Raw genomic sequence first — 12172 nt, 5'->3', positions numbered from 1 at the left:
GATTGGCATTTGAAATATAAAAAGAATATTTTGTAACAAATCAGATAATACAAATTTTTCTAAAATAAAATTTTGAAAATAAAATTAATTTTGGAAATCTTTCCTTCATTTTGTCTTTTTTGATAAAGCAACATTTTGATGTGTAACCCTTCATGTGCTTTATTTTCTTAAAGAAACATATATACATACAGGGTTTATATATTTATGTGGAAGTAATTATTCATGTTAGTCTCCAGCTTGAGTAATTTTTTATTTTATATATTTTAAAGATTTTATTTATTTATTTGAAAGAGACTGTGAATGGTGAGGAGGTGGCAGGGAGGAGCAGAGGGGGAGGGCCAAGCTGACTCTGCACTGAGCCAGGAGCCTGTGGCAGGGCTCAGCCCTACTGTCCCAAGATCATGACCTGAGCTGAAATCAAGAACCAGGTTCTTAACCTGGCAAGAACCAGTGCTTAACCCACTGAGTCACTCAGGCAGCTCTCCAGCTTGCTTTAAAAAACAAAAACAAAAACAAAAAAACCCACAACTGTGTAATAGGCATCTTTAAACTCAACACATCCAGTTTATGGCTTTCATTACTTAATGATTTTCCGACTGATGGACAGTTACTTTGCAGTGTTTTACTGTAGGAACAGTGCTGCAAAACACAGAGTAAAGTACCTGGTGCACAGGTATGAGTATTTATGTAGGGTAGCTCCAAAGGTGGTGTGAAGGAAGGCATGGTTAGCCGGACCAGTTCTGGGGCTAAGATTTCTGGGAATGAATCCAGGCTTGTACCACTTAAGAGCTGTGCAGCTTACGGCAAGGTACTTTCTGTGGTCTTCTTTCCTACAAAAAAGGACCTTAGATCAGTGATAATCTTACTTTCTGAGGAGACTAACTTCTTTGATAGGCTGATGGGGGGGGGATGCTATCTCACTATTTACTAATTAAAGAGGTTGATCATTTTGTCATATGTTGTAATTATTTGTAATTATTCTGTGAATTACTCATCGCTTTCTATTCTCATTATGTTGTTTGACTTAATTGCCGTTTTAAAATTGCTTTGTGACATTTGTTTATAAACTCTGGACACTGACTCTTCATTATATATAGTGAATATATCCTTCACTCTTTTGCTTGCCTTTAATTTTGGGTTTTCTTCATTACTAAGTTGATCGTATCTTTCTATGTAGACCTGTCTTTAAGGTAGGTAGACCAGAATTTTATTATTGTTTATAAACTGGTCTATCCTTACCATATTGATATGTAAATGTCACTGTTACCAAATACTAAAATCTCATAAATTCCTGGTTCTGTTTCTAGAGTATTTAGTTTCTTTAATCTTTTGTCTATTTTTGTACCCATGTCAAATTTTTAAAATTACTTTAGCTTTGTAGTTCAGTATCTGCTAGTACAAAATCCCACATTCCCCCCCTCCACCACAGAAGTTTCAAAGCAGTTTGCCCGCATTTACTCTTTAATGTAAACTTTAGAATCAGTTTGAATATGTTAAAAAACAAACACCTCTGTTATTTTGATAGGGATTGCATTGACATATTTTGGAGGCTAAAATAGTGATTTCAGTGTAACATTTTAATTTACCATTGACTTTAGCCTAAATTGTTACATAAAGATTGTCAACTCCTCATAATCTAAAACGATAAGTTATTTAACTTTTCAAAACAGTCTGGAGTCTGGAATCTTTTTGGTTTCTTCCCCCTTCCTGTTTTTTTGTAGGGTTTTGTAGGATTACCATAGAAAAATACTTTTTTTTTTTGCATTTATTTTTTTAAAGACTTATTTATTTATTCATGATAGACATAGAGAGAAAGAGAGAGAGAGGTTTTTTTTTTTTTGCATTTAATATGTGCTTATTTTACCAGAAGTTTCCATTGGCATAATAATACAAATTTGGTTGTAAACTATTGGGTTCTATGGCGTATTTTTTTTTTTCAGCTCTAGTCTTTTCTGTGATAAAGGTTTGATACTAACATGTTATTATAGGTGACTGAAGCCTTTGTGTTTCTTTTTAGGTTTATTTTGTAAGCACATTTATTTTCTGACACATTTTAGAATACTGTGATACTCCTTTAGTTATGTGGCAGCATTACTAGCTTTTAGGTCAGAGATAAGGCAGTTTAGAGTATATTTTAAGGCTGTATATTATTTATTCCCCCAAAATGTGCTATGATTAGATACTAGGTTAGTATTAAATGTTTTATGTAAGAAAGGAAGTTCTTTTGTATTTCTATTGAGTCTCAAAGATTAATAATGCTAGACTTTCTATTTTGACATTCATTCTGAATTCATTCGGATTCTCAGATGTTTTGAGAATCATCTGAGATGATAGCAAAATTGGTTTGATTAATATCTATACGATTTTTTTGATAATATGATTCCTGATGGTTGAAATGCCATTTTTTCCAGTAGTAAACAGTATATTTTGTTTCTCCTCATGCAGGTCTTTGAAGTTCTACAGTTTAGTTCTCAGTGCTGAACTTCCTTCTCCCTTAAGTTATTATAAACTTTTGCTGCTGTTTAATAAAAGTGAAGATGTCTCGCAGTCCTGATGCGAAGGAAGACCCTGTGGAATGTCCTCTTTGCATGGAGCCCTTGGAGATAGATGATATCAACTTTTTTCCTTGCACCTGTGGCTATCAGATTTGCCGATTTTGTTGGCATCGAATTCGCACTGATGAAAATGGGCTTTGTCCTGCATGTAGAAAGGTAAATAACTCCAAAGTAACTTTGTGTACAGTTTTTTGTTTTGTTTTGTTTTTGTTTTTTTGCCCCTTGCAAATGAGTAAGTAGGTTAAAAAGAATCTACAAACCTCAGATGATTTTATGTTTAGCATTATACTTTTAAGGTAATAATGAAGTAGAAAAACACTATATGACCTTGGTAAAGTCATATAATCTCTCTGGTTGACCTTTAGAGAAAAAAGTAGAAAAACTTTAAAGGTAAAACAAAATAATTTTAGTAAAATATTTATCAATAAAAGTGTGCCTTTCTGGAAGGCCAGGGAAGTGTGAAGAATCTGAAAGACAGTTGGTCATTAGGGTCAATTTTGAGAAAGAAGCATGAGCTCAAACATATTCAGGTAAGGCTGCTGAGAAAGATAAGAGACGTGGTGCTTTTAATATCCTAAGGAAAATATCAGTGCGGTTGCTTGAGTGTTACATTGGAGCAGCGTATGCATCCAGCCTAGCTTTTATGCCATGTAGTGGAGATAGCTGCTCTCTTGCTGGAACACTGGTTATAAATTTGGGTCAGAGCCTTAAGGTGGATGGAGATACCCTGGAGGAACCAAGAGGTTCCTATCCTATCCTATCCTATCCTCAGAAGATGAATTATTGATACATGGTATCTACCAGTTTGTCCTTTTTGCAGTTACAAAAGAGCATCCTGCAGTAAACAAATAGCATTTACAGACTGGCTAGCAGAGTTATTACAGGTACAGATGTGCAAGAACCAAGAATTAACAGATATTTCAGGAATGCCAACGTTATAAGAAGAAGAAGCACAAAAATCATTAAATAGAAGAACCAACATAAGTAAGCAAACAAACATTTAAAAGTATCATTGGAAAAAAAATAAAAGTATCATTGGTGCTTCTCAAACAAAAGAGAATTTCCTATCTATGTAAAAGGAACATTTTTTAAAGTTCAAGAACAAATTTGTATATTGGAAAATTTTGCTGAACGTTTTTTTTTTTTTTTTTGCAACGTATAGTACAAAAAGATAAAAAATAGTATGAAAGAGAAGTTAAGCAGCATAAAAGATCTGCTGGTTCTTATTGGCCAAGAGAAACTACAGAAGCAGTGAAATAGGATGAATAGAAGACGGGTGGCTCAGTGATTGAGTGTCTGCCTTCAGCTCAGGGCGTGATCCTGGGGTCCAGAGATTGAGTCCCGCATTGGGCTCCCCACAGGGACCCTGCTTCTCCCTCTGTCTGTGTCTCTGCCTCTCTGTGTCTCTTGTGAATAAATGAATAAAATCTTAAAAAAAAAAAAAAAAGAATGGAAGGAAGAAACAAGGAACCACTAGAAGAAAATTTCTCCTGAAAAGCAGTTGTCCTTAGAAGGGCTGTATGAGTAAAAGACAAGATGACTGAAAAAAATCAACCTCTGTTAATATAATTGTAAAATTTTAGAATTAAAGACAAAGTTCTAAATTTAAGCTTATGGGGGAAAAAATCCTTAGATGACAAAGGAACAAGAAGAAAACTGAGATTACTGTTTTTGTCTTATAACAGTAGAAAAGAGAAAATCATTGAGAGATTTGTTTTTCCAAATTTTAAGGATAAATAACTTTGAAGAATTCTCCATTTCATTTAGATGTAAAAGCATAATAGAACGTTTTCCAGACAAGGATTCATAAGGTTTAATATTCATTATACAGGGCAAGTAGAAGAGCTGGTGACCATAAGGTTTTGGACTGAGCAACTGGAAGTAAAAAGGGCCATGGACTGAGATGGAGAAGACCTCAGTAGGAATAGGTTTTTGAGAAGATTAGGAACTCAGTTTTAGTCATGTTAAGTTTGAGATTCCTATTAGAAATCTAAATGGAGAAATTAATTAGACAGGAGAATGTTCCAATTTGGTTCTGGTATGGAAATATAATTTTTTTTAAAGATTTTATTTATTTATTCATGAGAGACACAGAGAGAGGCAGAGACACAGACAGAGAGAGAAGCAGGCTTCATGCAGGAAGCCTGATGTGGAACTCGACCCCAGGATCATGCCCTGAGCCAAAGGCAGATGCTCATCCTCTGAGCCACCCAGGTGTCCCTGGAAATATAAATTTGATAGTTAGCATATAGTATGTTACTTATAAAGTAATACTGAATGAGGTCATGAGAGAGGGTCAGTAGAAAAGATGAGAGATTGGCTAAGAAGGAGCATCAGAGTTCTCCAACATTTATAGAAAGAAAAAATCCACATTGAAGAATTACAAGGCAACCTCCTTTAGGGTTTCCAAGTTAAAATCTTCAGCTGAGGTGGTTATTGTTAAGTCAGACCAGGAGGAATTTTTTTGGTTTCTTGCTGACTTAATTTAACTAGAACTGCTAGAATTTCTGCTTGGTCTCTGACTACTAGACCTACTGGCTGGAGGGGGTCATAGACGGCAGACATTGAGGCCATACAGAGTTTTGGCTTAGCCTCCCCACAGAGTGTGCTGAGCGCACTGAGCATGTGTAGTTACGAAACTGCCTATCCCAGTCAGGGACCAGCAAGTCTTTACGCCTCAGTGGTTTTATTAACACAGAGGGAAACTACAAGTGTTGCCCGATGCCTGGAAGAAGACTGTGAAGCTGCCATTTACACATAGCCCTACCCTGCTGGGAGATGGCCTGCAGAGGCCACTCTGTGAAATGGCAAATCAAGATGACTTAAGTCAACTTGGAAATGCAGGTGGGGTGTTGGTTGAAGCAAGCTCTGGTTTGAGCTCATAAATGAAACCTGCTTGTTTACTTAAAGGGGCCTCTTTGCTTTAATAGTTTTGAGAAGCAGAGAGGTGGGCAGGTTTTAAAAACCAAGACAGTTTAATGTTTCTGTTTGGTCCTAGTTGCTGAGCCTAAATGGATAGAAGGACCCTCAGTGTTTCCCTAAACAGAGGCACAGGCTGTCTAGCCATCCCTTAGACTGTGTTTATATGTTCTTTCAGTGCAGCATTTCTGAGAGAACTACCTGGTGGAAACAGTAGATGTGGGAACACAGGTGGTGTACTGAGGTAGCATCATACAGCTTTGACTCGCATGGAAACTGGACTGGCCAAAGAGTTGAAAACTTTGACAAAATTATGTTATTTTCATCTCTGAAATAATGGGGGATATCACATCCATGAAACAAGAACAGGATAGTCTAAAAAAGTTCAAAGAAGGATAAATATGTTCTGATAATTATAATAGCAGAAATAACAAAGAAACAGTTTGGAGATGAATTTGAGAAAATTTCTTTAAAAGTAGTGCAAAAAGACAAAGGAAGTAGAATATTTAAGAGATAATTTTATTTGAAGATCAATCCAGGAGGTCAAGCACTAAATAAGTTAGTATTTTAGAAATAGACCACAGTAACATAGAAAGTTATTTTCAGAAATATTATTGAAGAATACTCCCAAGACCAAAGGATATATTTCTAGATTAAAAAGGCCTCTTCAAGTGCCAGGCACAAATTCTTCATTTTTAAGTAACAGAAAACTGAAAACAAAAGAAGTTCTACAAGCTTTCAAAGGGGGAAAAAAGTAGACCCTACATAAAGATCAGGCATCAGAATCATTTCAAAAGCAAGACTCGAAGGTAGAAGATACTTCTGATGGAAATTTATTTTTGTTCTGGAACTGCATATCTGCCTGTGAATTAAGTGTGAAGGTACATGAAAAACATTTTCAGACCTGAAAGGAAAGAGCTCAAAAAAATTTTTTTTTTACCTTCCATGCATTCTCTCTCAGGAATCTATCACAGAGTATTTATTCCCCAGCAACATGAAGGAATGAAGAAAAGAGAATGCATGGAATAAAGGAAAGAGGTGATCAAACATAGGAACAGTGCAGTGGGATTCCTGAGATGATGGGAAAGAGGACAACCAGTACAAAGTCTGGCAGATCAGAAAGTTGCAAGGGAGGAGTTTCTACAAAACTATACAATTGAGAGAATACTTGGTGTTTTAAAAGAGGCGTGTGTCTGAAGCTCTTTCAACATTTGGAGATTATGGTTGAATTAGTAATAAGCATATAAAGATCTAATCAGACAACTCTAGGGGAAGCGAAGAGCTGTACAGGATAAGAAAAATAACCCTGTTATGCTGCAGTGGCTTGGATATGTTGAAGGGCTTGAGATTTTTTTTTTTTCCCCCACACACATATATTTTTACTACAGAATCATTTGTAGAAAAGACTATCTGTTAACTATTGAATGGTTTTGAACTCTTTCTTAAAAATCAGTTGCTCATAAATGTGTAAGTTTATTTCTAGAATCCATCCACATCCATCTGCAGAGAATTGTTTCTAATGCCTACCATTCTGTCTTAATTGCTCTAAGTCTTCAAACCTGGTATAATCTTTCAAATTTGTTATTCTTTATAGAATTTATTTTGGGCATCTGATACCTTAGCATTTCCACATAAGCTTTTTAATTAGTTTGTAATTTTGTGCAAAAAAGCCTAGGAGGCTGTTGATTGCACTTGAATAAACAGGTCAATTCGAGGAAAAGTGACATCTTGAAAATGTTGACTCATCTAGTTCCTAAATAAAATATATTTTTCCAGTTTTGTAGGTTTTACAAATTTATAAAAACTTGTTCTGTAGTTTTCAGCATATGGAGTAGTATAGCATGTTTTCTTGCATTTTTCTGTAACATGTTTTCAGAGCTTTGGCATGTGATATTTTTAAAATTCCATTTTCCAGTTCATATGTAGAATAATTGATTTTGTTAAATAGATTCCTTAGGCTTTTCTACGTATATGATCATGTCTTCTGTAAATGAAGAAAATTTTGCTTCTTCTTTTTCAGGCATTTTAAATTATTTCTCTTGGCTTACTGCACGGGATAAGCCCTCCAGTAGAACATTGGAATAAAGTGCAAAGAACAGATATTTTTGTTCTCAGTTTTATTTTATTTTATTTTTTAATTTTTTTTTTTTTTAGAGATTTTATTTATTTATTCATGAGAGACACAGAGAGAGAGAGAGGCAGAGACACACAGGCAGAGGGAGAAGCAGGCTCCATGCAGGGAGCCCCCCTTGGGACTCGATCCCGGGTCTCCAGGATCGCACCCTGGGCTGCAGGCGGCGCTAACCGCTGCGCTACTGGAGCTGCCCTTGTTCTCAGTTTTAGTGGGAAGGCATTGAGTATTTCACAATTAATGTATTACTGACTATGAGTTTTTTGTAGATGGTTTTTTTTATCAGGTTGAGGACGTTTTCCTTTCTTACTGAGAGGTTTTATCATGAGTGGGTGTTATAATTTCTTTTGAAATGACCGTGTGTTTTCTTTTTCATTCTGTTGAAATGGTGATTTAAATTGTTTAATTTTTGAATCAACCTTCCTTTCCAAGGATAAACCTCATTTGATCATGATATATTACACTTTTTATTTTCAATTTGCTAATGTTTTCAGAAAGATTTTTATGTCTGTGTCATGAGAGGTATTTATCTCTGGCTTTATTTATATTGTTTTTAGATTTGGTATCAAAGTAATACTGGTTTCATAAAATGGGTTAGGAAATGTTTCCTTGTCCTCTATATTCTGAAAAAGTTTACATATGATTGGTATTACTTCTTTTTGAGTTCCTCCTCAAATTCATTATTTACCTGGACTCCATCAGAGTGTCTTTATTGGAGAGCTGTCTAGGGGAACTTGGTATCAAGGATTCCTCTATGTAAATTTCTGGAATTCTTTTGACTAGTTCCCTCTTTTTGTTATTTTGCCCAATAAATTTTATTTGCCTCAGCCTCTTCAGGTTTTGATCACTGTCCCCTCTGCTCAATATGATTGTTAGACCCTGCCAGGGTCCAGTTAGGGCCTGGAGAATAGAAAACTGGGACAGACACTCATGGTTTTCACCTGTCTCATTTCTTTTCTCTCAGCAGTCACAGATTTGCTGTTCATTACTTATTGTGTGATGTCTGAAAACAGTTGTTTCATATATCTTGTCTCGTTTTCTAGTTGTTTATGCTGGTAGGCCTGGTTTGTTACTCTTTCTGTCATGGCTGAAGGTAGAAATGTATAAATAACCTTTGAACTTTATAATAATGTAATTGTGAATGTTGATCTAACCAAAATTAGGGTGGAAGATTAGAAAGTAGACTTGCAACGTATGGTTAGTCTGCTTGAAAGAAAACTAAATTGTCAATTTGCATAATGTGATAATATGTAGAACTGAAAAATGGAGAAGTAGCCATACAAGCATCATATTTAATGATTTGTCAGTAAATGACAAAATAATCATCTAAATGAGTCTAACAGGATTATTCTAGAGAGAGGCAGCTGGTTCAGGGAAAGAAGAAAATGAAAGATTATTCTTTTCCCCAATAAACCCTGTAGAACTGTTTGACTAGGAACATATACAGAAAATTATCAGAGAAGCTAGGGAAATCATAAAAGAGAAGATATAGTAGTACTGGTATTAGTTATAATCAAATTCAAGATCAAACACACTTAAAAAGGAAAAGAGGAATTTTTTAAATTATTAAATGTCCATAAGGTCATCGAATTTTATTTACTTAACAGTAGAGCTTTGAGGTAGAATGAGCTGATATAAAAATACCATAAGAAATTATATATCCACATCTATAATGGAGAGACTTTTCACTTTTATATTTTAGAATTTGATACATGAAATAGACCAATAAAAAAAAGGAAATGGAAAATTTGAATAACACAGCAAGCGTATGTGTTTGTACATGAACACAATTTTGTGTAAATTAATAAAAACTTTTATTTTTTAACTTTATTTATTTATAAGTAAGTAATCTCTATACCCAATGTGGAGCTCAAACTTATGACCCCAAGATCAAGAGTCATGTGTTTTTCCAACTGAGGGAGCCAGGCAGCTCAGATTAGTACAAAACTTTAGAATACAAGTGCAGTGAGCACAAAAATGGACTGTTAGGGTACAGTGGAAATATTAACCAGTTCCAAAAAGAACTCAGTTGTGTTCTTTTTATTTATCTGCTTAGGGTTTATAGAGCTTTTAAAATCTGTGTGTTGGTGAGTTTCATTAGTTCTGGGGCGGGGAATCAGCTATCATCTATTCAAATATTGTCTTTATTCTCTTTGCTCTCCTTTTGGGACTCTGTTACATATTTTTCAGATTTGTTTTCACTGCTTTTCATGTCTCCTAATCTCTTTTGTGTTTTTTTTTCCCTTAATGCATTAATGGATGATTTCTTCTGATCTTTCTTTTTGTGTTTGAATTTTTTTTTTAGGTCTAGTCTTTTGCTAAATATAAATATGTCGGGCAGCCCAGGTGGCTCAGCGGTTTAGTGCCGCCTTCAGCCAGGGTGTGATCCTGGAGACCCGGGATCGAGTTCCGCATCAGGCTTCCTGCATGGAGCCTGCTTCTCCCTCTGCTTGTGTCTCTGCCTCTCTGTCTCTCTCTCTCTTTCTCTCTGTGTGTGTGTCTCTCTCATGAATAAATAAATAAAATATTTTAAAAAAAAATAAATAAATATGAATGTCTATTGAGTATTAACATTTTGCCTTTCTAGATGTAATGTTTGTTCTGTTTGTTCTCTTTTCTTACTTGATATATTTTAAATAAATTTTTGTACCCTGTACATACTTTCAAGTTTATCATATATTTGTTTAAATAAGCATTACTGTTTTAAAATCTATGTCTAATAATTCCAGTTGCTGATGTCTGTGAGGAATGTTTCTACTGGTTGATGTTCATGTTGTTTTATTTCTTTATGTGCTTGGTTATATCTATGCCTGCTTCCTGGTTGTTGTCACTGAATTATTTGTAGGGTTGTCCAGGGCCCGAGGTAGATTTGCCCTTCTCTAGAGAAACTTTGATTTGGCTTCTGCTGGATCCATGAAATGCCATTAGGGATGCCTCAAGCATATGGTCGCTGTTGGGGCCAAGTATAAAGGCCTTAGGTCTCTAGGAGGTGAATCTTCCCTAAGGTTGGTTTCAGCAGCTTCTTCAGAATGTTTTTCTACTATCCTTATTTTTTGTATCTTGTTCTGACCTCTCTGTAGTTTGTTCTTATCCTGAGACTGAAAGAGTCTTTGGGGGGCAGGCTGGGTCTCAGTTTACCATGGGTTTGAGCTCCCCAAAGACTCTTCCCTTGGGCTGGCCTTGAGCTTTGAATGCTGACCCTCTCCTCATATGTTGTTATTCAGACTTTACACTTATCTCTCTGGATTTTGACTTTTATACGGAAATTGTCTTGGGACTTCCCCACTGTGGATCACTATTGTTTCTAAGGTTCTGGTTAAAAAATAAAACTTTATATTGTATTTTTTATTGTTTCTAGGAGGAGGAAAAGTTAAAGCTGTGAATATATTTATTGGAAAATGAAAAACAAAAAATTAATGACCTAATTTCCACATTAAGAAACAAGAAAGAGTAGTAAACATTGTGACAATGGAAGCAGGGATTAAGCAGAATTTGATGAAATTGTTATACTTCAGTAAAAGAGCTGGTTTCTCTGAAAGACTAATAAAATAATCAAACTCTTGGCAAGTCTGATCAGAAAGTAAAGAGAAAAGACATAGACATATATTGAAAATAAAAGCGGGACCATAATTACACATGTGAAAGAAACTGACTACACTAGAGAATATAAAACATTGTAATTAATAGTTCGGCAGTTTATCATCAAATTAACACTATTAAAAATATTTTACACATTAAAACTGGTTCTCTACAGGTGCCATAATTTCCATTAGTTTGACAGCACATTAGTAATATATTTACAGAAAATTTTCCTGCTTATACTTTTTCATTTGATGTTACATTCCTAGAAAATTAAGTTTAGTATACATGTTTTAGTCAAAAAGTAAACCACATGCATTTTTCATCTTCCAGTTTTAGTCTTCCTCCCTTACTCATCTCTTTGTATCAGCTTATTAATTTTATGTCATTGGGTTTGTGGAGTAGGTATTTATGGTGGTATGTGTGTGGTGGAGCACTGTCATGGAATGTGTGTTTTTCCAACTTTTTCTGGAACCTTTAGAAAAGTTAAGATTTTTTTAAAGAAAAATTAACCATGTTAAATTCTCAGTTCTAGAGAGTAGCTTGGTGTTCATTTGGGAAGTATTTATGGAGTGCCTAAAATGTGCACTACTAGCTTTATATTTCATCCTGGAGAAAGACTTCAGGTCATGCAAAAGTCACATGAGTTACCAAGTCAGCTGTTTTATATGCCTCCTACTCACAAGTAAGTTGGAGTATGCCAGATAGGACCAATTAGCTGGCAGATTCAGATTCTTATTTTATTTTATTTTCAGATTTTTAATTGTGGAAATCAAATGATATGGGTGCTTGTGTCCTCCAGGACCACTAAGAATTACGTCTGATTATTTAAAAACAGGATTTTTGGAGACCTTATGATATTACCAATAGAAGCTGAGGAACATAAAGAGAAGTCTCACTTTCTTAATTGCCTTCGACACTAATCTGAGTGTGTTCACAAATTTGAGGGGTTTTATATTTTGTGTTTTATTTACGTATGAAAAGTTGA

The 12172-nt window shown here is 35.0% G+C and overlaps 1 protein-coding gene across 7 annotated transcripts in view; it reads left to right on the top strand.

Annotated features, from left to right (window-relative positions):
* The window catches only part of CNOT4 (CCR4-NOT transcription complex subunit 4), a 137271-nt gene that overhangs the window by 57011 nt on the left and 68088 nt on the right, over positions 1–12172 (top strand). For all 7 annotated transcript variants that reach the window (XM_077850044.1, XM_077850041.1, XM_077850042.1 and 4 more), the window contains one exon: positions 2446–2711. In XM_077850044.1, the coding sequence (XP_077706170.1) occupies positions 2538–2711 (174 nt within the window). In that variant the 5' untranslated portion in view covers positions 2446–2537. The remainder of the gene's footprint in view (positions 1–2445; positions 2712–12172) is intronic.

Source organism: Canis aureus, chromosome 15 (assembly GCF_053574225.1).
Source record: "Canis aureus isolate CA01 chromosome 15, VMU_Caureus_v.1.0, whole genome shotgun sequence".
Classification (NCBI taxonomy): Eukaryota; Metazoa; Chordata; class Mammalia; order Carnivora; family Canidae; genus Canis; species Canis aureus.
This window is presented reverse-complemented; position numbering and strand designations above follow the sequence as displayed.